The sequence below is a fragment of the Penicillium hordei genome (genome assembly GCF_028827395.1).
Source record: "Penicillium hordei strain IBT 12815 chromosome Unknown utg000002l_segment0_segment0, whole genome shotgun sequence".
NCBI lineage: Eukaryota > Fungi > Ascomycota > Eurotiomycetes > Eurotiales > Aspergillaceae > Penicillium > Penicillium hordei.
Genome location: NW_026623143.1, coordinates 898,486 through 922,795, shown reverse-complemented (window position 1 = coordinate 922,795; position 24,310 = coordinate 898,486). Strand labels below are relative to the sequence as shown.

The window sequence follows — 24,310 nt, the reverse complement described above, 5'->3', positions numbered from 1 at the left end:
AGAATGGATGATTTGCAGGAGGCTGTCAGCCTTGCTCAAACAGCCTTGGACGCTACCCCAAAAAACCACCCTGATCTTCCGTTGCGGTTACATTATCTGGCGAATGCCCTGGAGACCCGATATGAGCGAACTGGAAGTTTGGAAGATTTGCAGGAGGCAATCCGGCTAGAACAAATAGCCGTTGACGCTACGCCAGACGACGACCCCGATCTGCCACACTGGGTAAATGAATTAGGGACGTACCTATTACATCGATATCATTGTATCGGAGACTTTAGTGATTTACAGGATGCAGTGGGCCTCATCGAAAGATCTGTGGATGCTACCCCGAAAGATGATGACTATGTAGCGTTACGGTTAAACAATCTAGCGAGCGCCCTTTCAACCCGATATGATCGAACTGGCAACTTGGAAGATTTGCAAGAGGCGATCCGGCTAGCACAAACGGCTGTCGATGTTACCCCAGAAGAGGACCCTGATCTAGCACACTGGTTGAATGAACTAGGGATGTCTCTAAGAGCCAGATATGATCGAACTAGAAATCGGGTTGACTTGGAGGAGGCAGTGCGCTTTCTACGAAAGTCAATCGACTCTACCCAAGAAGGCGACCTTGGTCTGCCAACTCGGCTATTTAATCTGGCGAGCAACCTCTCAACCCAATATGGTCTAACTAGAAACTTGGAGGATTTGCACGAGGCAATCCGCCTGACCGAAACAGCCGTTGATGCTACTCCAGAAGATCACCACGATCTACCGTCCCAGTTGGCCAATCTCGCGATCCATCTGTCAAGCAGATACGATCGCACTGGAAACTTGGAGGATTTACACAAGGCAATCAGGCTGAACGAAACAGCCGTCGACGATACCCCAAAAGGTCACTCCGATCTACCGGTCCGGTTGAACAATCTAGTAAACGACCTCTCAACCCGGTACGATCGAACCGGAAATCTAGCCGATTTACACAGCGCAGTTCACCTGGCCAAGACGGCTGTCGACAATACCCCGGAAGGTCACCCCAATCTAGCGACCCGGTTGGATACTCTAGCAACCCATCTCTCAACCCGATACGAAGGATTGGGAAATTCAGACGATTTGCAGCAGGCAATCCGGGCTGCCCAAAGAGCTATCAATACTACACCGAATGACCATCCGGATCTGGCTCTCCGGTTGAGCACTCTCGCGAGAACTCGCTCCATCGGTTATGAGCAAACTGGGAACTTTGATGATCTGCAAGAAGCAGTCCGCCTTGCTCAAAAAGCAGTCGACATCATCCCGAAAGATCACCCTAACCTAGCCATGCGATTAAATACTCTAGGGGTCTATCTATCAACGCGATATGATCGGACAGGAGACTTGAATGATTTACAGCAAGCAGTTCGCTTGGCTAAAAGAGCTGTCTCTGCTACCCCATACGACTACGACGACCCTGATGTAGCCCTTATCTCAATTAATTTGGCTGGCTACCTCTCAATCCGGTATGACCGAACAGGAGATCTAGATGATTTGCAAGAAGCAATCCGGCTAGCAAAAACAGCTATCGATACTCTCCCAGATAACCATCCTGACCTAGGACACTGGCTAAATAGTTTATCAATTTTCCTCTCCAGCCGGTATCATCGAACTGGGGACTTCAAAGATTTACAGGAGGCAATCCAGCTGGCTGAAACAGCTGTCGCCGCTACCACAGAAACCCACTCTGATCTAGCAAATCGGTTACTGAACCTGGCTAGCAACCTCGCAACCCGATTTGATCGATCTGGAACCTCGCACTTGGATGATATACAACAAGCGATTCAGCTTACACAAAGAGCCATCGATATTACACCTAAAGTCCACACCGATTTACCACATTGGTTGAACAATCTATCTATTTATATGTCAAAAAAATACAATCGCACTGGAAATTTGGTTGATTTACAGGAGGCAATTCCAGTTGCTCAAAGGGCCGTCGACAATACCCCAGAGGATCATCCCGATTTGGCACCCTGGTTGAATAATCTAGCGATCTACCTTTCGATCCAATATGAACATACACATCAGCAAAACGATAAGGCCGCGGCTTTGAAGCACTTCTCACAATCACTCGATTCCCACAATGCAGCTCCGCGCCATCGAATCGAAGCTGCCCGTCGAGCGATCGACCTTCTTGTTCCGGATGGTGACTTTGATCGAGCTCAATTGCTAGCTGGAAGAGCATTAGATCTCCTGCCTCTCGTGTGCAGCCGCTACCTCTCCCGAGAGGACCAGCAGTATGCCATTCAGCAGATGTCGGGCCTAGCTGCCGAAGCATCCTCTCTTCTCCTCCAAACAGACAATGATCCAGCCCAAGCTTTAGAATACCTAGAGCATGGCCGTGGCCTGATCATTGGATATCTCATTGACAGTCGGGGCGATATCTCAGATCTATCCATTAAGCATCCCAATGAAGCGGATGAGTTCGATCGGCTTCGTCATAAGGCTTTTATGCCTATTCGAAAAGAAGACCCGCTTGAGACTCGCCGACGTTTGTTAGAAGACCGTGAAGAAGCTGTGAGACGCTTAGAGGACTGTCTAGCGGATATACGGAAACTAGAGGGGTTTGATCGATTCCTACTTCCCCCTTCTTCCGAGGCCTTACAAGCAAACGCCACCGACGGCCCGATTGTGGTTGTGAATGTCACATCTATCAGTAGCGACGCCTTGATTGTTCGTCCTTCTGGCATCAAGCACATTCCATTACCCGAATTTGGTATATCGAAGGCTAATCAATATCGATCCTGGGGATTGACCCGTAGCCCATCGAGATTGATTGAGCTGAAAGAGACAGGAGGGCCGAATACCTTTGAACAGCTTCTACGTGATTTGTGGTCCGACTGTGTTAGATTGGTGCTAGATGAGCTAGGGTTTCTATATCCTGCAAGCGACAATGCACTTCCTCGCATTTGGTGGATTGGAACGGGCCTTGCTGCCTCCCTTCCCTTCCATGCGGCGGGCGATCATTCACCAGGCTCACTCGAGAATTCCTTAAGTTGCGTCCTTTCCTCATATACACCATCAATCAAAATGCTACAGTTCGCAAGGGAAAAGACACATGTCACAGTCGGTGCACAGTCGGTGTTGCTAGTCACAATGCCGAAAACTCCTGGTGAAGATGATCTCCCTGGCGTGATGGCGGAGAGCCAAGCAATCCAGGAAGCAGTCACCACACCTCATACAGTAAAAGCATTGATTCAGCCTAGTGCAGAGGTAGTTATCCAGGGACTCCAAGATTGCAGTATCGCTCATTTTGCCTGTCACGGATCGTCAGACATGCGCGATCCCTCGAACAGTTTTCTGGCTCTTCAAGGGCAATCCGATTTAGCTGCCGACCCTCTTACAGTCAAGACGATCTCCGAGTCCCATATGAAGCAAGCATGGCTTGCATACCTTTCTGCCTGCTCCACTGCGGAGAACCAAATATCTGAATTGGCAGATGAAGCTCTTCATCTTGCGAGCGGTTTTCAGGTGGCGGGCTTTGCACACACAGTTGGGTCAATGTGGTCATCGAACGATGAAATTTGTGTACAAGTGGCTGCCATTTTCTATCGTGAGCTCATCACCGAGGGTGGGTTGGCGGAGGGCAACCGGGCTGTCGCAACGGCTTTGCATACGGCTGTGATGACTGTCCGCGAACAAAATTTGAGAAGGCCATACCTGTGGGCCCAATACGTTCATTTTGGTGCCTAAATCAAATGACCAAGACTCGATTTCATCATTAGCTGTTCATAAAGAAACCAGAATGAAGGGAAAGACGCAGACGGGGGGTCCATACTTCGAAAATTGCAGTCTCGCAGCCTCGAGTAATACAAATAAACAAGTCCAACCATTGAGTTGTGGTAGTTAACCGGACCCTAGAAAGTAATTTCAGTAGCCAGAAGGCTCACTATCTTAGTGCTGACGATAGTAGAATATTTAAGTGAGTAACCACACCAAGCTTCGGGCTTTGTTGTCCAGCTCCGTTCTAACCTGACATACTTCAAAAATATATAGTTAGTGAATGACAAAGTCATATCCTTTCGGTGAAAAGGCCATTGGCTCAATTTTCGATGCAAAAATACGCGCCTGCCATGACCCTTGTATCCTTCTCGTCATCTCAAGGTATCAACATGCGAAATGGGCATAGAACGAAACCTCACCCTGAAAGAAATTATCATACGCCAATCTACTGACGAAGTCGTTGTTGCCTAATCTTTGAGTCTAGGACTAGGATTTTCCGGCCCGTAGTTAACACGAACCATTTCCTAGGTTAAGACATGGCTAATTCAATATCTTTGCCTAGAAAAAGGCCAATCGGAGTCGACTTTGTTGACGTTGGCAAGGCTTTTTTTTCGCAGGGCCCCATAGCCCTATATGAAAAGGACACCTATAGAGCTTATACTATTCCTTCCGCTCATTCGGGATTAGCTCCCAAGGCAGACCGTCTCACTATCCCAGCAACATAGATACAGGTTCATGAAAGGTGTTATGTGTCCTTGTGAAGGAAATCGTGCATACAAGGGTCTCGGGTTGGCCAAGGGCTTGACAGAACTGAGAGGGGACAGGGTATAAGAAGGGTCGCTGAAACAATAATTATATATCTCAAACTGTATTTGCTGTACCCCGGCCTCTAGTTGAAGATCAAGGCAATCGCTCAGGCGAAGCCAGTCTATGTCGCAGTTATATCTTGGGGATTTGAATCTTACTTGCATACAGTCTCGATGTTGCCGTCACTATTCTGCACAAATCTATTAATTTATATCCTTCCTTCCCCCAGCTATTCACAGATATAGCTCAGGAATAAATACGATACTCCGGAAAGTGGAATTATTCACTTGAACTAGCGAAGGAGAAAGTGAACAACGATGGTACTTCCCATGTCGCGGATGAAACATCAGCTTTAATGTATGGATTTTGTAAACATTTGGGATGCTCAATCTCCTATTCTCATTCTATGCCTCGACCAGAAGAAGTACATCGACCACCAAAAGATCGAAACCCAGGGAACCAACTAGCGAAGTCCAAGACTACTTACAAATATCCTTGATATCGGCCCTTGAATTTGTGTTTGTGAGATTCGAACTGGCAAAAAGCAAGGCATCAGATTATCTCTCCCCGACAAAAGCAACTAGTACACCAAAATCTCCTCATCTTTTCCTCCCTCGTCCCTCCATTTTTTAACCACCTTCTTCATACCCGCCGCGATATTCTGAGCATAGTCAGGCCCAGCGGCCCCGGCAGGCAAATCCGCTGGGTTCCCCCTCACCCAAGCAACAGGTTCTTTAGCAACACCCGCAAATTTCTTCTTAAGCTCTTCAACCTGCTGAGGGTCATAGCCGCGACCGAAGATTACCGCGCGAGGAGGCCGGCTGTAATCGTGGGTTCCGATCTCATTGGGGCTCCGAGACTGAGGATCGCGACCTGCAAGCAGATGCGGGAGCTCAGCCTCTGCAGCCTCATATGACAGGATGAAGTGGATGACTGAGGAGCATTAGCACCATACTTTGTTTTTTTCAGGAATGTATATCAAAAACCTTCATATTCGGGCAGCAGGTGCTGGGAGATTGATTTCCCCATCGTGGGTATTCTGCCGCAGGCAACTACTGGCATCGGCTGAGTGAATGAAGACATGTTGCTAGAGCTGTAAGCTGTATGCTGTGCGCTGCGGATGAAGGTATTTCAAAGGATTGGAGATGGAGAATAATGGAGTAAGCTGAGGTTGATGATTTGATCTATATTCCTCGTTGCGGCGCGCTCGGTCTTGATGAGTTGATGACGTTCGGACGGAGGCCAATCGTGGCGACCCACCGATTTTTCGATTATTCAACTGTCCCGACGCCCCAGTAAAGCAACCCCGTTACGGCCTTTTCGCGTTCTCGGATTATCCATTACATCACTGCATGTCTTCAAGATAAGGAAAAGGCCTCAAAAGCAATACACGATGGTCGAAGCAATGACTGACGCGCCCGCTCCTCGCAAGAGAGGCCGGCCTCGAGCTAGGACGGACAATCAGCAAGGTCCCGAGGTGGGTACATCCCAAACAACTACAGAGCAAGTTGGAACTGACTCAAGGAATCCAGAGACGTCGAAAGCAGCTTCGCGTCGCGCAGCAAGTATATCGCAAGAGAAAAGATACCACGATCGTCAATCTGCAATCTCGCGTACAGGAACTCGAGTCGGGCATCGAAGAGCTCAGCGAGTCGTTCCTTTCCTTTAGTGATCTTCTGTTAGAGGCTAAGATTCTCCAAAATCAGCCTCGTGTCACAGCTGCTCTGCAAAAAATTACACAGCAATGCGTGTCGCTTGCCAAAAGTGGCTGCGACGAGGCCGAAAAAGCACCTGCAGCCCCGGCAGAAGTATCGCAATCGACGTCTCCCACGCTCAGCGATACTCAAGATATAATCTCAAATCACAATCCGCTCATAACGCAACTTGATTCATGGCCAATAATCGGTGACGCTTTCCAGTCCTCGTCGGACCTCGCCACTCAATGGCCTGGGCTGTCACAACTACCCCCCGCGCCACCCTTCCAAGAACAAGCAATGCTACCGTTCGGAATAGTCTCATCGTCTCCGAATATCCCCTTCTCATCCATCCCTAGTCCCACCTTGAATTTCCCGACCATAGTACCGCCCGACAGCCTCTTAAAGCAAGGGCGCTGGACGCTCTCACACCGTCTGGTCCGACAATGCTGCGAGACTGGTTACTATCTATTAACAAGATCATCTGCAGACGATCCAAGGGTCAAAGCAGTCTTCGGCAAACGATTGACCATGGACGAGCGCGACTGCTTCATCTTCGGATTCTTCGCCAACATGCACGACGAAATGGGAGACACGGTCGAGTTGAGTGCAAAAGTTCTCAGTTCAAGGAGGAGCAGCTACTCTCCTGAACAACTCACCGTTTCCTCTCGAACGTGGCAAATTGTCAATGAATCGGGTGCTGGTGAGTGGATGGATGCGAGTGGTGTGCAAAGGCTGCTACAGCAGCGAGGGATTCGTATTCAGGACCCGAGCTCGCCCGACTCCAGTCCCCGGTTCAATTCGGCTCCGCAGCTCAACGCCGCGAGCTTCGCTAAATGTGAGTAGTGCCGAGATCAATGGTTCTTTGTGTCTTCTTTTCCATGCATCTACTGACCTTGTCGTAGATCTTTCCCTCGGCCCTATCTGTCTCGGTCGCGGACCAGCGTTCCGAAAGCGCGATGTTGAGAAAGCCATTCGCCTTGCAACTCTTGATGGATCATCCTTGGGCGTTTAACGCTGTGTGCGAAATACCATGAATTATGTATAATAACAATAATTGTCTTCAATAGATAGAATACCAAATATGTTCCGCTCTACCGAGATACTGGAAGGACAGGAGGCAAACCCAGGCAGCTCGCGCCCCAACAGATCACCAGTCACCACATCTAGGAAGCTTTGAGAATGCAATATGGTCTTAATTACCTAATGAAACTATTACAACAGTCTAGGCTTGGCGCAAGTGCGCAATTTTATGATCTAGGATTTAAACCATCCTTTGTGCAGCTTCAATACCACACCTGAAGCCAACACGTACGCGTTCAACTTCGCACTCCGTCTTTACTCTTCTTCGAGTAAGGTATCTTGGCAATCTTTCACTCTTCAACACCATGCGTCTACGCAGACGCCCTCTTTGTCGCCTTGGTTCGCAACTTCATCATCAAGAACACCAGGGCGTAGAACACTCCAGCCCACAATACAACCAGTCCCGCATTCCTCCAGCCGTAGTACTCTTCGTTCAAGTTGAGTGTCTTTAAGTAGTCTTGTCCAGTAGTGTATCGGCACACCTCGCAGTTCTCCGTAGCGCCTGGGTTCAGAAGGTTCGTGCCACGTCCCATGCCTTGCTGATAGGTGGAGAGATAGTCGCCACATGTCTCGTTCGCAGCAGGATTGAAGACCGCAAGCTCGCCTCGTTCGCAAGTGATATCGACAGAGAAGGTGGTGAAGGTGAGGAAGGCGCCGAAGAGGTAGTTGAAGGGATCGAGGTAGTAGATCCTAAAATGTGATGTTAGCATTGATCTCGTGGGTGTTGATAGTCGTATGAGGCTTACCAGTATCTCCAGAACGCCGTGATCTGGGAGTAAGGAACGAAGACACCGCAGAATGATACGAGGGTGGTGATGACCAGCGGGTTGACGAGAGATGCAAAGGTTGCGTTGGGAGCGTACGCGGCGATCGATTGTCCAATACCGGTATACAACATCTCGTAAAACATCTAGATGGTTTGTTAGTTTGGAGCGAGGAGTCAACCAAAGAAGAGAGAACTTACTGCGACGAAGAATGTGCTGCCTGCCCACTTGGTATCATTTGGCAACCCAGCAGTCCAATACCAGCACACAAAGTACAACACACCGCAGACGACCAGGTAGGGCAGCTCAGAAACGATCAAGCCAGTGACAAATGGCACCCAGTGGTAGGTCTTACTCTTCTTCTCGCGCGTCTCATACACGTTGCGACGATCGATGAAGATAGGCTGAAGCTGGGAGATGAGACCGGGGGCCACAAACAGGAAACTGAAGACCGTGAAGAGGCGTTGCTGGAGATCGCTGACGCTGTTACCAATCGACCAGAACGAAAAGCCGTTGTAAAGAGACAGAAGTATATGTAAGATGAGCTTGTTGTTGATATACTCGGTGTTGCGGAACAAGGAGATGTTCATGCGGTGCGTGACAAGCTTTACCTGCTCCCAAATGGGCGCTGCGAATTGATGGCCATCGTCGATAGTTCTAGGCGGTTTGGCGGCAGCATCAGCGACAAGAGTGTCAAGCTCTTGAGTGATCTTCTCGTGTTCTGGCGAGTTGAGCCAGACTTGGTTCCAGTCCTTGCCCTTAGAAAGACCCCCTGATACGACTTCAATCATGTGCTCAGCAGGGTTGGCCTCTCGGGGGCACGGTGCGCCATGATCAGCGAAGTATTTCTTGACGGTCCTTGCATGATAGCCGATATCGCCAAAGTATACGGTCTTGCCACCCTTCGCCAGTAGGAGGAGGGTGTCGAATTGGGCAAAGAGGTCGGCCGATGGCTGATGAATCGTGACGAGGACAGCTTGTCCGACTTCCGCGAGTTTGCGCAAGAAGCGTACCGTGTTATTTGCAGCTTTGCCATCGAGACCAGAAGTAGGTTCGTCGAGGAAGATCAAAATACTGGGCTTAGCTACGAGCTCAATACCAATCGTGAGACCTGATAAGTTGTTAGTGTCTGTCTCGACTCTGTTCGATGGATTCAGACTTACGCTTGCGCTGTTCGACAGAAAGACCGGCACCAGGGCGACCGATGAGGGTGTGCTCGAGATCTTCCAACTCTAGAAGCTTGACAATTGTGTCCACATAGCGGAGCTTCTCCTCGCGGGGAATTTCACGATTCTGACGAAGAAGAGCAGAGAATTCCAAAGCCTCGCGTACCGTGGACAATGACTCGTGGACATCCATCTGTTCGACGTAGCCAGCAGATCGTTGGAAGGACACAGGGAGCGGGCGACCATCGACTAGAACGGAGCCATGAATGGTACCATCAGTCTTGCGTTGAGCTAGAACGTCGAGCAGTGTAGTCTTTCCGGCCTGAGTGAAAATTTTAGCATATATCCATCTGTCAATCGTATTGCTAGTGCACTTACACCCGAAGATCCCATAAGAGCACCGAGCGTACCGGGCTTGACAAATCCTTGAACGTTGTCGAGAAGAAGACGATCCCCATGCGGCGTCTTGACGGTGTAAGTCAGATTCTTCCAGGTAAATACCGATGTGTTGTGGACGAGCTGGTTGTCGATGGTTGCGTCAGACTTCTCGGAATCGGAGCCGGAGTTCTCGGATGGCTTCTCGACAGCCTGGGATTCCTCATCCGCAACCACGGCCTTAGGTACCTTTTTCTGCTTCTCACGGGGGATAAGGAGGCCGCGACCACCTTCGCCTATTTGCTTCCACCTAGAAGTGAAGAAGACGGTCATTGCCACGAAGAAAACGTACCAGGCGCAGAGAATGCCAAAGTTGCGCCAAAGATTGCTGTGGCTGAAGGACATGGAAGCCAGGTATTGGTCACCAGTAACGCTGGTTGCTCCAGGAGGCGCACCACGGACGCCGGTACATGCTTGTCCGCCTCCTGTTTCGGGGCTGTATCCTTCGCCATTTGGAACCAGGAATGGGCCCACACAAGGAATCACTTGGTCGTGGAACTCGTTCGCGAGCAATGCTTCGAACGCGTAGGCCATAGGGTCGATCCAGAAGAACCAAACGAACCAAGGGTGCATGTCGGGCTTAGGAATCATATATCCTGCATATGTAAAGGCAGCGACGATGGTGAATCCAGAAGCTTTAGTTGCTGCGTCGAAATTCGGGAAAGCGGCACCGATGAACCGGAACAGCTGTGTCATAGCTAGGGCCGAGATCAAGTTGATAAGCCAGAAGATGAAGAAAGCCTGGGCGGTGTACTGGAATCCAGTCATAAAGTACAGCACAATTCCAAAGTGCGAGATTTGGAAGAGCATGATCGGGATGTCGGTAATGACCTGGGCGAAGACAAAGGCAGATGGATGGTGGAGAGCGAAGTCTCGGTGTTTGGCTAAGACGGGTCGGCCGACGAACGAATCTGTAACCTCGGCGAGAGCGATAAAGGTAGGATATAGTAGAGAGAAGAAGAGTGAGCCTCCCTTGATAAATAACCCTGCCGTATTGTCCGGAGCATTGTAGAATAGTGAGCCACCGATCAGCGCCTGAACGATAGTTGTGGCTTGCTTGATAAACAGAGTTTGCTTATCGCCCCAGAGGATCTGAAATTGGCGGATGGTAGCCGTCTGTACCTGATGGAAATACCCTGCGGACTCCGCAGCTTTCTTCGGGAGGTTCTTGTGCTTGTCTTGAGCCTCCTGTTCCTTGAAGTCCGCCGTATTCTGCTGAGCTTCGGGGCTATTGGGGTAGTCGAGCTCGGCTATCATCCTTGGCTTGATAGGCGAGTTGTTATAAGCAGCGAGTAGCTCCTCTGTTGATCGAGGAAATCGGTCCTCAAAGTCTGGGGCAATTGTACGCACAGCAGGCGCTGATACGCTCGTGAGGAAATCCGACTTGTTGGCTGTAGGGTCGTATAGGAAGCCAAGATCCTTCATATATGGCACAGCTTCGTCTCGAGGTCCGTAAAAGATTTGCTTGCCGTTGTCGAGAATCAGAATCTTGTCGAACTGCTCGTAGATGCCATTACCAGCTTGGTACAGACTAGCAATTGTAGTGAGACCAAAAATATCTGTCATAGCGCGCATAGCTTTCGTCCAATCTAGCGCAGTGCTCGCATCGAGACCACGAGTGGAGTTATCCCAGGAGAAGACGCTGCCTCTAGCCGCAAGGCATTCGAGAATGGACACTCGCTTACGCTCGCCACCCGAAACGCCACGAATGAACTCATCTCCGACCTTAGTATCCTTTGTATGTGTGATACCGAGAGACTTCAAGAGGAATTCTTTATATATTTGGGCGTACTCCTCCTCGTTCTTAATGTCCGGTGGCAGGTGGAAGGGCACCTTCAAACGTGTGGCGAAGTCGATGGTGTCACCAACTGAAAGAGCTGGAAAGAAGATCTCCTCTTCTGAGTTCATGATGATCTGACCACGATATTGTTTGGCTTCTTGACTGGTCATTGAACCGAACGAGACGTCGCCAGTAATTTCTGCGAAGCCATTTCTGTGGTTTGATAGAACGCTAAGCAGTGTTGTGCATCCGGCCCCTGGATTTCCAAGAACAAGCAACATCTCACCGGGTTTGACACATCCAGAAGAGTTGTCGATAATGGTCCTCAGGGGTGGGCTCTTACTGCCCTTTCCGAATGGATTGAATTGAGAGAGAACATTTTCGTTGTAAAGGGCATCACTGCTGATGCCCTTTACTGTGAGGTTCTGCCATGTCACACCCAGCTTCTTCGATTTCCCACCGTTAGTCTCGTTACGTTGTCGTATTTGTAGTATATCTGGAGTGATGGGCCATTGTGAGATGTCTTGGGGGTCGGTCTTTTGGCCAGATTCGTCGTCTGACTGCTCCGCGCTGGAGTTGACGATAGGGTCCGCCGTTGGGGAGGGAGCTCGTCCGGAGGGCTTTCCGAGCGAACTCGTCTGGTACATCGCTTTCTTGGGGTCGCGATTGACCTCCATGTTGTGGTTGTTCGGATTCGCTAATTTTCCAGACTTTGACAGCAGAAGAACTTCGATGGAAAAAATGCTGGAGATCAGACAACTGGAGTTGCTAGTGGGAGAGTAGCAACATCACGCACAAGATATAAGAACAACAAAGTAATGGGATATATGACCATAGTTAACTTAGCTTCTGATTAATAATCCGATTCAAGGCCCGGAGCCCAAAGAAGCCCTCCGTCTCATCCCTTATTGATGTGCTAAACGAAGAGCATGGGACATCTTTTCGACGGATGGGGTGATTAGTAAACATCTCGTGTATTAAGGGTTTCCTAACAAGTTCAACCGTCTTTGTGGAATCATCAGGCATAACTTATTCGCTCGGGTTGATTACTATACATTCCTAGCTCTAGTTAAAGTTAACTTACTCACCAACTCATTACGGAGTAGATACGATGAATAGTGGGGCTTGATTGCTAGAGCCCCCTGCCCTATTTGGGCGGGTCTAACCTTATAAACTCTGGCCCCGTAGATCTAGATCGGTAGTTAGACCGACTAATCAATCACATTCATTGCGAGCTACGATGATCGAACGACTAGAACCAATACAGTGCGTCAATAAAGACCGACTGGACCCACTTGTCCCCAATGATCATACTCATCTTTCTTCTATAGGAATTTCTTTGCCTGATCCCAAGTTGTTATTAACTAACCTATCCGCTTGATTATTAATTTGCGCTACTAACTAACTGACTACTACAGACCTTTGCTCGGAATGTTTATTCATATTTCCAGGTGGCGCATCATTAACTAGAGTTGATGTGATTGGTCAAAACCTTATCTTTTTGGTCCCCGGCTGCATCGCTACTAATCATAACGTCCTGACTTTGCATAGTAGATTTAAGCGAGTGTAGGTTATAGTCGGTCCGAATGACAGTTAAGCCCTCTGGGAATGTCGGGAAAGAATGGTGACTAGAAATGGAGAGCGGCGTAAGTCTTGGAGGACTGCGGGCTCGAGATTTCCGTCTGGGCCAATCCCATGTCACTGTAATAGAAATCTCCACTTTTCTCGACAGATCTCTCTCGGTATGATGAATAAACAGGTAAAGACTGGTTAATTAACTTTCGACCCAACACCTAACTGACTATTGGTTCGCGGTCAAAGCTTGAGGTAATCGATCGACGAGGATTTCCAAAAACAGCGTCAAGATACTCAATTACGAGTGTGGAGAGGCATACATAAGTAGAACAGACGCCGTGCACCCAATACCCGTCACCAATTGATGGTGGCCCACCAGGTGTTGAGAGTCTACGCATCTTGTCTGGGGTCCATAATTGATTTGATTAAGACCAGGCAGGCATTGGGACAAACTTGAGGAGCTCAGTAGAAATTTCCTTAGGATGCTCTTCGTCACCCTCCTCTTCAATATTGTAGATGGAAGTATATCCAAGATTTTTATATAGCTTAGATCCTATCTCCGCGGCGCTCACCCCTTGGATAACGTTGTCGAGCTTGGAAAGGCCAATACCCCATTCAACAAGCTGAGTACCATGGCCTCGCTTCTAGCACGTATGGTTCACAACGAGAATGTCCATTATCGAGAAGTCGGCGTAGTATCTAAATCATGGTTAATCGGCCTTAAGGTAAAACAAGTTTTGAGACCAACCTCTTTTTTTATACCACCAGAGATATCACACCGGGGGATTGAATGCTTCTTATTGGGGTCACGGCCTAGGTTTGGCGGTAGCTCTGGGTATTCACCTCCGGGGACTTATTACATCTTGTTTCCCAGTTGAGCAAGTCTTGATTGTTGGGTTTTCTGTACCTTCACTCAACTTAAATTAGCCAAGACGCTTCGACAGCGGTTACAGATTAATGCTCGCAGCCCCAATAATGACCTTGGTACCATCGGCAGGAGGCGTCCAGCCATTTTTGGATGAGATTATGGCTTCTATGCACCCGTCTTCATTGGATTTAAAAGCATCCTCGGCAACTAGAACAATCATTTCTTCTTTCTTCAGAGCGTCACTGAACTGTTTTACGATATGAAAGCAATGTGTCTTTGAGGCTATATAGGGTACGGAACCATTCCCATTCGGCACTGCCTTTCTTGTAGCGCTCAGTGACTACCATAGCATCGGATCGCACATCACCGTAGATAATATCCTAGTTCAGTCTGTGGATTTCCTCCCGTTCTGTGTGTTTCCTAAACGCATCTCGCACCCATGTGGAAACGGCTCTTTGCCGAGGGATCAAGGAAGGAACAACCTTGAAAGAGCAAACAGTAGGAATTTATTGAATGCCTGGAGAGCATCGTGGATTGGGTAATTACATAGGTCCTCTTAGAATCACTATCACGTAAAGGGTAGACTAGCTGCTACCTAACTAATGCTGGTTAAGACTACGGCATTCTGATACTTAGCCTTGCTTTAGTACAGCATTACAAGTGTGAGAAGAATCACCAAACCTACATGTCATATATCGATGGCTCCGGAAGCCCAGTTGTGCTAGTGTTTAAGGATATATCCTGGGGATCAGTTCAACTCTTCAAGCTCCATATATGAATTGATATATAAGCGAATAGATTGAATTCGATGACACCTGCTGATTCAGCGGTGGTACAGCTCCAGGGCCGAGGCTTCGGGCTTCGTCCACGTCGGGACACCGCATCCCCGGGGCTGTGGCAAGAAAATTGGCTGAGAGGGCATTCCTTATGCATAGCCTAGAGACTTTGCGGGGACCTTCTTCCATATCATATTAGCGGGTTTTGGCGCAGCCGCTAAACCCGATATCCGGAATGTAGAGAGCTGTAGATTCGGTATTGTCGGTTTCTGATGCAATGACTTTCAATTCGAGCTTTTAACCTTTTATTCCACGATATAAAATCTGAACCGACTCGAACTAAATATTTTGTGACAACTTACAAGGGAAGTTCTTACACCATCAACATGAACTCTTACGTCTTAACACAGGTCGTGGCAATTTCGTCATCATTTTGGCTGTCAGGTATGTATCTATCCATCTCGAATAAAGAAAGTGCAGGATACTAAAAATGTCAATAACACAGGTGAAATATTCACCTACTCATGGGGCGCAGTCCCCGCAGTCTTGGTCGCCACTCCAACCTCCCAGCATTTAGCTGCAACGCAGTGGGCCGCATTTTACCACAAGGGACATTCATTGGGCCCTCCTTTCGCTATCCTGGGAGCAGGGAGCTTTATTTGGCTGGCTATGAAGTCGCATTCCTTGTTGTACTGGGGGGCTGCAATCCTCAATATTGGTATCGTGCCATGGACACTTCTCTTCATGCTACAAACAAACTCGAGCATATTCGAGGTTGCAAATATGAAAGACTCGTCAGAAACCCCCGTCCACGATGAAACACAATTGGCTCCCCTGCTGAACAGATGGGCGAGTCTCAACACCATTCGCTCGTTTTTCCCGTTTGCAGGCGGTGTTTTGGGATTGCTGGCAGCCTTGCGCTAATCCCCATACCGCCTGTGCTGGATGGAACAACCGAGTTTTGTCACTGTCAGAGCGTGAAGTACTTTGGCTCGATGGTCTGCTGCTGCTCGCTATTTTATCCGACTGCTATCTGCTTGCGTGCCGCTCCGACACCGGCATCGAGGTGTGCGACCTGCTCACAGACCCCCATCGGAGCGGTGCGATATGGAAGGGCGGCGAGTTTCAGCGGTAGCACGGGCATGACGCTGGCTATCGGAATGTTCAACGGCGGAGTCACAGTGTATAAAAGTGCTTGACGATGAGGAGCCTCCCGCGGGGCTGGAGAGTCACGAGTAGCCAGCGGAAGTTTTGGACTTTGTCTTCCTTGGGATTGCAGAAAAGTCAATTGAAAAAGAACTAAGAAATTATAAAAAATCTGGATGAAAGTAAATAATTATTTGATGGACAAAGTAGCTACCATTAATTAGACTTGCAGTACCTTGAAGCGGCAGGTCTTGGCATGTGCTTATATAAGCCCAACCCCTCCGAAGCCGACAGGTCCCAACGGATTCGGAATATCTGCTTACTGCTCTGTGTAAGACGACCAGAACCTCGAACCGCTATTCACCTTTGCGAAACCTTTGCACAGCTGACAAGATGGCCTCCAAATCCAATATCAATCGCTATCTCAAGCAGTCACTGGACCACATCTTCCAAAACAACAAGAAATGGGTCTCGTCCAAGAAAGAGACAGATGCCTCCTTTTTTGACAAGCTTTCTGCTGGACAATCGCCCGACTATCTGTAAGTAACATAGACATGACCTTGTGCTGGTCAAAATTGTTCGTATCGGAACACGTCTAACAACAAATCAGGTACATAGGTTGTAGCGATAGCCGTGTCCCCGCGAACGAGATCATGGGTCTGCAGGCGGGCGAGGTCTTCGTTCACCGTAATATCGCCAACCTAGTGCCCAATGTCGACCTCAACGTCATGTCCGTGATCAACTATGCTGTGCGACACTTGAAAGTCAAACACATCATTGTGTGCGGCCACTACAACTGTGGAGGGGTCAAGGCGGCCTTGACACCTGCTGACCTAGGGTTGCTTAACCCATGGCTCCGAAACATTCGCGATGTTTATCGCTTGCACGAGAAGGAACTCGACGATATCCCCGAGGAGCACGCAAGATACAATCGTTTGATTGAACTCAACGTGATGGAATCGTGTAGGAATATCATCAAGACCGCGGCTGTCCAGCAGAGCTACCAAGAGAATCAGTACCCCATCGTTCACGGTTGGGTTTTCGATCTCGGCGACGGACTGCTGAAAGACCTCAAGGTTGATTTCGAAGCTGAGTTGGCGGATGTGCAGAAAATATACTGTCTGTCTCCGGGTTCCAGCTCGGGACATTGAATGATCCCAGTCACAATTGTCAACTGCCAGTCACGACTTAAGTGTCCGGTTTGTTGTTGCTCAGCCTGTATCTTTCAGACTGCTCTTGTGATTTGTTCCCTCCTGTCTCCATAGAGCTATACACATGTCTTCGTGGCAGTCAGTGATCTGTCATAGTCAGTTTTCATGTTCATCGATCAGTTCTGCTTCTGATTTCTTCTTTCTTCCTCTCTGCGCGTAATAGACATCACGCATATCCACCATGCTGTTGTAGAAAATGTGAATAGGAAAGAAAGCCATGGAATGAATGAGTGGTTCGTTGAGAGAGAGAGAGAGAGAGAGAGAGAGGAAGGCGGCCTCAACACCTGTCTTAGTGGTTCTGCTCCCCTTCCGATACTCGATAGGCCTTCTCAGTCTCTGAATCATACACTATCCCATGGATATGTAAGCGCCCTAGTGTAATTGCACCGGTGACTTCGGGGAATTTGCGTAGGTTCCTGAGCACGAGCAGGTAGCCGGTGGGGATATTGAGAACGGTGCAATCTTTGGCATGACTATCGGAGCATCCAATCCATAGAACCTGCGGGGTTTCCTGTTGAAGGGTAGGTATATGGTTTGCCTTAAAGAGGCTCGGTAGTCAGCATCTGGATCCGCGTTTCGCACATGCTAACTTGAAGGGTGAGTAAGTAGTGTTGTGAAATACTGCAGGGCTCAGAGGTATCGCGGGAAACAAAAAGGAATGTCAATTTGCAAGAGGATTTCGGCAAAACACTGTTCACTAAGCTGCCGATCGTTATCCGAATAGGTGTTATGTGTCTGTCGAACTGCCGGGGCCGATGGGTCGGGTCCGATATATAGCCGGTTCGGCCGAAAGCTCCACGTTTGAGGCTAACCCGTTTCACTTCCAGAAGGGAAAGATCCCGTCTCCAGTCAACTTTTGGGAAGGCCAAATGAAGTGCAAAGTGCAAAGTGCAAAATACAAAATACAAAATACAAAATGTACGGAGTAAATATGTGGGCGACTCCTTATGCATTCAAGTTTGGGCTCCCGAGGTCCTTAACTTCCAAGGCACTAACGAGCAAAGTACTAAGTTAGACCATTCATTGCATCCCTTGGACAAACTAATAGCCGGACAGTTTGCTTAGGGTTTTAAAGTCTTCAATTCGGGACGATAGCCTGATGGTAACTAGAGCACTTTATCTCCCCTCCAGGTAATTCAAGTCTTGCTTTCATTTTCGTGACCATGATACCACCAATGAGCCGCTGTTGGTGCACCGAGTGATTATTCTAAATCTTGAATTTCCATTTCTTCTAAATCGTCACTGTCCATGCCCCACACCCGAGGAGCAAAGGAGGGGTTATTCGGTTTCGTCACGACCCGATTGTCGTCGGCTCTGAAATTCAATTCGATGAAAAATTTTGGAGTGATCGGTTTTCGTAAAACGTACGCTTGTGGATCACAAAGTAAACTATATCATCTGGCTGGATAATAAGGTAACCACAGTGCCTAACAATTGCCTCCTGGGCATCCCTATCTTCTAACTCACATAGCTCTACCAATTCAGACATGTTGAGAGGACGATATGCGAGCGCTGTAACCTAAAGAACTCTCTTGCACTCTTAGCTGTCATTGGATGCATATAGTCTCTCTTAAAACTTCCTATAGACCCCATCTAGATCTTTTGGTAATTGTCGTACGAGGTCGACAAGATTTTTTGTCCCGCATTTTATCAGTTCTTTGATAACTGGACTTCTGCGGGGTGGCTGAGGAGCTGGAAATCCCGACGATTTAGCAATGTCTCACTTTATCTCCTATTCCTGTATCTAAGTGAAAATCCAGGACTGTTCTTCATATTGCAGCGGCGCGAGGTGACGTCGAAACCATTGGTTTACTCACAGCTGCGACAATGAGGGGATCAAAGGCTGGTGTGAAGGACGTCGATGGCCGTACTGCAGCGGTGATATTTGTCTCCAGGGGTCAAGCGTCATCCGATTTTGTCACTGCGTTCCCCAATCTTTTAAATGCTGTGAAAAACCTCTCACAGTGAAAGCTTTACATAAATAAGATTGCCTGGCACAGATTTTCTTGTGACTTTTAATGCACACTGGCCTATATGATAAAATTACTCTCTATCTATATTCAATATTTCCGTCAGATTGCCACCTAATTTCATAGTCTATCCATGGATCTGACTCTGACTTACATTATCCATATAACGTTGACTTGAAAATTTTCAATTACTTCGACTGGAACGGAATTATTGCACTGACGTTTTGTACAACCTGGATATTTGTTGCTATACAAGCTGGTTGTATTGGACCTCAACTCCAAAACGCCTGGTGTAATGCTTCTCGGCCACATTATGAAGAACCTCTTCTACCGAGCCAGTCAACTGCGCTAAATTGCCCTCGGACTTGAAAATGAGGAGATCAACTAGAGTACCTAGCAAATTACCCTCGTTCCCGGGGCCTCTTGCCAATCTATATCAATATACAATACATGTCCAGATCAAAACGCGACATAGCCGCCCGTAAATAGTCCCGTTGCCAGCCCAAAAAATGCCTGCTCAGATTGAGGCTGCTTTGCGAAAGGAATGCATTCGCTGACTTATAACGCGAAGCTAAAGGGCTTATGATAATATAGCTATTAAATCCTTTTTTACCGAAGTTCCTCTAGCGTGGAAGTGTGTAAACGCTCTCGTAACCTCATTTCTTCGCATTCCAATTTTTCATAGCAGTCACTCGGCACCTCTTGGCGCCTCCGTGCGTAAAGTGCTGCACCCCGTGCTGCTATAAAAGTTGGATCTATCGCGAGTTGAATTTTGGCCGTGGTAGTACCAAGCGAGAGTTCCGACATAGACTCTCTGAGGGAAGCTAGGAAGCGAGGGTGTGTGACGCTTTCGCCAGCTAGCAGGATATGCGTGATAGTATATTCAGACTCCCGAGGAAGGATCTGGAGTTGTGAACGAAGACGATCCCAAAATACGGTTTGGTCTTGATCATTCCCGAGAAGATTATCCAGGCCAAGCTCGTAGTCCACGAGTTGCGCCTCAGGACTTGAAACGTAAGGGAAAGCTTCACTAGTAGTATAGTCCATGATACTATTGTATAAGAGATTGTGGTTGTAGGAAACCACAAAAACGGTAGGAGCTGGCGAATTTGCAAATTCATCCGCGCATTGGAAACGATCTAGGTAGTTGATACATAAACCATAACCGTTCGCTGCATACACAGCATCTCCTTCCACTAAGCGAGAGGGGTAATAAACGCTGTCGCGTAGCCACGTGCGCAAACCTAGGACTCGGAGTGCAGCGTTGACCATAGCCGGGGTTAGCGCCTGGAAACCCGGCTCTGTAACAGCAACCCTATCCAGAGGCTGGGAAATTGCCTTTTCGGTGGCGATTTTCAGTTCTTGGAGTAAATCATTAATAATTTCGACACTGTCTGCTTTTATCGGCTGCCTAGTTTCATGTTCAGCCAACGCCACCAGTCTCTCCAGGGCGACGAGACGCTCGGGAAGAGATATTCTACTAAGCAGGATGGAAGTTCGTGCATAAAATTTCGAGTTGATTGCAGTACTGGCTTAGATGTAGCGAGGCGTGCCATAAGCTCGAGGTATTCCGGATTCCCCCAAATCTTGGCAACCTCGACAACAGTTCCATTGTAATAATTCACCACGGCCGTCCTAGATGCTATCAGATATTTGCCTTTGTGATAAACAGAAGTCTCATGGTCATGGGGTTAATACAGAATCTCTTGTGAGAGGGAGGTTGGGGATCAGCACGTCTTACGAATAGCGTCGGATCATTGTCTGCTGTCAAATACCAGTTTCTATCGACCTTGGACGATATCGAAAATTCTGTCTTTCATTGCCCTTTTTTTTCGCTATTTATGGGTCAAATCAAAATAGACCCGGTCTCATGCAGTATTCGTAAGGTAATGCTGACACCTTATTACCTCGAGCCGCAATTCATGCAAGCTCGGATTTCCGTCTAGATTACATTTTCGATCTTCTAACATTAAGAATATCAAATTATGAGCATATGAAATGGTACTATATCCAACCTGGAAACACACGACCCTTGAATCCATTGTACCGAATATTGCGCGAATTCCACATGCAAAAAAGACAAAAAAACAAGTAAAGTAACAAGGCTAAGAAAGCTAGACCCCTAAGTTAGGGGCGGTTGCTTCCTGTAATCGCCTAGGTAGACTTTATATTGCATTGAGAAAACATCGCCAAGGCGGAACGGAACGCGAATTAGACTAGACTTAGGTCGTTGTAGATTTTCAGGCTACACTTGAGCAGAAGGTTTCGCCCCCAACTCGCGAGATTTGTACGGCATGTCCTGTCCTATTTACCACATGCTGTTTTCTACTGCATTGTTATCATAGTCCTCGAGATACTGGCGACGTGAGAGAAAGGCAAGAAATCATTTAATTGTGGGAAATAGGAGGGTTTAATTCCCACAAAGCTACCTCAAGAGCTCGTGCTATCGTTTATGGTTTATGCGATGGGATACTATAGACCAATTTAACTATCACTCACCCGTAGCTGCGCTACTTTGAAATAATACTCCCTCGGCCCACACCTGATGGGGGATATTTCCCTAGCCAACCTGAGGCAGATGTATACTTCGAGACGAGTTTCCCCCCCCCTACAGGGATGTTATTGCATTGGTGTATATTCGGATCCTATGAGGTCTTTATCGTGAGCTTAGCGCCAACTCGGGAAATTCTTTCTGGGTCGGTCAGTGCAACTTCGCTCCCGTCGCATCCACACTCACTTGAATAGCATGGATGTCTTGAGGTATTAACGACCTTTACCAATGGGACCTCGGCTAGACTGGGAGACAAGGTGGGCTAACTCGACAGAGCTTGAAGGAATTGGGACAAAATTTGAACCTATAAAGTGCCAACTAGATCCAGTTTTCGAGTGATACAACTCGTTTGGTTGGATAACTTTCTTTTGCAAATCACGCAAGTCTAGCTTCTTGTTGAAGGGACTGGAGAGTACGGCGGCAAGAGGGGAGTTTCTGAACGAAAGAAAAATAGCAAAAACATACAACAGCATGTCTAAGTTGGTGGTCACCTAGCGCCCACGGTTCGGGCATGGGCGGCTCGTCGCTTTATTCAGGGCACTCAGGACGGATATTCACCCACCTGAATATTCCTCACCCAAATATTCAGCCCGTACAGCAAAAGGTACAATTCCTATCATGACTAAAATAGCTACAAGTATCCTTCTGTTCCCCCCCTCTTTTTTTTTCCCTATCTCTAGTCTCACTTTATCACTTTAACCTCGCTTTGTCACGATAAGATACGTACCAAGGACCTAACGTTGAAATATATGCCTAATATTGTAGATTTCGGGGAGCATAGTAACAATGAAATCCAGCGGGCAGTGCTACTACGAATAGAATCTAGTTATAGTCACACGTTACTTATTTTTGACGAGTAAGTCTTAGCCCTAGGAGTAGAGAAGTAAATCGCTAAATTGTGCCTCTATCCCTAGTTTTATCAAATTATATCTATAGGCAGTCATTCCGCCGGACATTAGAGCTTATAGGGCATTTCTGCATCTCTCGAGTGGGTTGCAAGAGGAATAGACGGTCGGATCGAAGAAAGACCTAAAGTCGAGACGATTTAGGGATTTTTTAGGAAATTCTCGACTAGCATAAAGAGAAAAAGAAACTTTGAATTCCCACTTACCACTCGGACTACAATCAATAAGGTCTATACTAGCGTCATTTTAAAGCAATCAGGGCTAATACTAGATAGTATATCGTGGGTGAACTAAAGATCAAGATCCCTCTCTTAACTAAGTAAATGAACAAAGATAGCGGTGTATCCTAAATGATTTAACTATCTTGATGACTTAGTTATAGTGTCGAGACCACTATAAGTATCGTAGAACCCCTACCGATTGGGCTAGAGTCTAGCTAAGCCCAATCAGCGGCAAGAGAAATAGGAGTCTGCCCTGACTTTGCGCGGGCATAGGGTATAGTGCTAGGGCTAGCGTGTTTTGGATTAGGGTTCTAGAAACAATCTTCTTATGCAAAGCATGGAAGCCAATTTCGAATATAGCTGTATCGTATGCAAAAGGGGAAGGAGTGAATGTCCCAGTCTTGTTGAGATATCTGGGGTCTGATGGATGCTGCTATTTACTCCAGTCTATATATATCTCTCTTTTCTTCTTTTTGACATTGAAATGTTTTCGGGGAATGACAAGAGTAAGACATTGCCTGAGGGACAGCCAATTCCCACTGTTGTCGCAAACGACGCGAATGAACATAATGCGGATGGCCGATACTCTGGGGGCAGCCACAAGACGTTTTCCCCTCGGTAGGTTATCCAAGAACGATCAATGCTCAGATCGTATCCTCTCAATTGTGATGAAGGAACCGAATCCTCAAGGGAAGGTGGGGCAGGGCCAGCATATTGTTGATAGGATATACCAAGACTAGCATGGAGATGACTCAAGCTGTTCTCATCCAGCTGGAGACCCTTGCATGCATCCATATCGAAATCAGGCGACGAACAAATATCGAAAATTGATATGCACTGTACAGTAGCTGTGTCCCAAATTTGAACTAAGCCAGGGACTGGCATTGTTGCGTGTTTGCTGCCATCTTTCGATGATCCAGGAGGCTTAGTTGAGTCAGTATAGCCCTCAAGCTTACAGATACTCTGGGCAGTGGTAAGGTTCCAGATTCTCACTGTATTGTCCCGTGACTCCGAAGCTAGACGAGTTCTATCCTTTGACCAGGCCATGGATATAACTGAAGCACTATGCCCACTGAGAGTGGACTCGCAATATCCCCTGCTAGGATTCCATATCCTAACTGTCTTATCGCGTGACGCTGATGCAAGCTTGCTTCCGTCCTGCGACCATGCGATGCAATTAACCCAGTCGCTATGCCCTTCAAGAGTGGATATACACTCTTTGTTGACAATGTCCTCTACCCTGATTGTATTATCGTCTAGTACCAATGCGAGCCGGTTCCCATCTTGCGACCAGGTAAGAGAGGCGACTAGTCGGGCGTACGTCTCAACACTGAATACACGCTTTCCCGTAGTTGAATCCCAGACCTCAGCTATATTATCTTCTGAGGTTGTTGCGAGTCGTCTTCCATCTTGCGATAAGGCGATAGACATTACCCGCCTACCATGCCTTGTTGAAATAGGCTGCACGGCTGGAACAGCCCAGATGCGGACCGTATTATCTAATGAACCTGATGCGAGTCGACTTCCATTCTGCGACCAGATAATAGATATTACTGAATCACCATGTCCGCTGAGAGTGGACACGCAATCGCCTGTGTCTGAGTTCCATATCCTGACCGTTGT

At 47.8% G+C, this 24,310-nt stretch overlaps 7 protein-coding genes across 7 annotated transcripts; 4 read left to right on the top strand and 3 right to left on the bottom strand.

Moving 5' to 3' along the window:
- Positions 1-3: 3 nt before the first annotated feature.
- On the top strand, positions 4-3,705 carry N7537_003641 (CHAT domain-containing protein; the record flags this gene model as incomplete). Its single annotated transcript, XM_056894699.1, has 1 exon — positions 4-3,705. One exon carries the CDS (start codon positions 4-6, stop codon positions 3,703-3,705), a length of 3,702 nt encoding a protein of 1,233 aa, XP_056754447.1.
- A 1,320-nt stretch (positions 3,706-5,025) lies between these two features.
- On the bottom strand, positions 5,026-5,625 carry N7537_003640 (uncharacterized protein; the record flags this gene model as incomplete). Its single annotated transcript, XM_056894698.1, has 3 exons — positions 5,026-5,076; positions 5,132-5,475; positions 5,529-5,625. 3 exons carry the CDS (start codon positions 5,623-5,625, stop codon positions 5,026-5,028), a joined length of 492 nt encoding a protein of 163 aa, XP_056754446.1.
- Positions 5,626-5,935: 310 nt separating this feature from the next.
- On the top strand, positions 5,936-7,251 carry N7537_003639 (bZIP transcription factor; the record flags this gene model as incomplete). Its single annotated transcript, XM_056894697.1, has 3 exons — positions 5,936-6,019; positions 6,075-7,074; positions 7,142-7,251. 3 exons carry the CDS (start codon positions 5,936-5,938, stop codon positions 7,249-7,251), a joined length of 1,194 nt encoding a protein of 397 aa, XP_056754445.1.
- A 379-nt stretch (positions 7,252-7,630) lies between these two features.
- Positions 7,631-12,141, bottom strand: N7537_003638 (pleiotropic drug resistance family ABC transporter; the record flags this gene model as incomplete). Its single annotated transcript, XM_056894696.1, has 5 exons — positions 7,631-8,009; positions 8,066-8,229; positions 8,284-9,194; positions 9,247-9,571; positions 9,628-12,141. The coding sequence occupies 5 exons, from the start codon at positions 12,139-12,141 to the stop codon at positions 7,631-7,633; spliced, it is 4,293 nt and encodes a 1,430-aa protein (XP_056754444.1).
- Positions 12,142-15,069: 2,928 nt separating this feature from the next.
- Positions 15,070-15,607, top strand: N7537_003637 (anthrone oxygenase family protein; the record flags this gene model as incomplete). Its single annotated transcript, XM_056894695.1, has 2 exons — positions 15,070-15,127; positions 15,189-15,607. 2 exons carry the CDS (start codon positions 15,070-15,072, stop codon positions 15,605-15,607), a joined length of 477 nt encoding a protein of 158 aa, XP_056754443.1.
- Positions 15,608-16,222: 615 nt separating this feature from the next.
- Positions 16,223-16,980, top strand: N7537_003636 (carbonic anhydrase; the record flags this gene model as incomplete). Its single annotated transcript, XM_056894694.1, has 2 exons — positions 16,223-16,368; positions 16,440-16,980. The coding sequence occupies 2 exons, from the start codon at positions 16,223-16,225 to the stop codon at positions 16,978-16,980; spliced, it is 687 nt and encodes a 228-aa protein (XP_056754442.1).
- Positions 16,981-19,619: 2,639 nt separating this feature from the next.
- N7537_003635 (uncharacterized protein) lies at positions 19,620-20,282 on the bottom strand (the record flags this gene model as incomplete). Its single annotated transcript, XM_056894693.1, has 1 exon — positions 19,620-20,282. The coding sequence occupies one exon, from the start codon at positions 20,280-20,282 to the stop codon at positions 19,620-19,622; it is 663 nt and encodes a 220-aa protein (XP_056754441.1).
- Between the last annotated feature and the right edge of the window lie 4,028 nt (positions 20,283-24,310).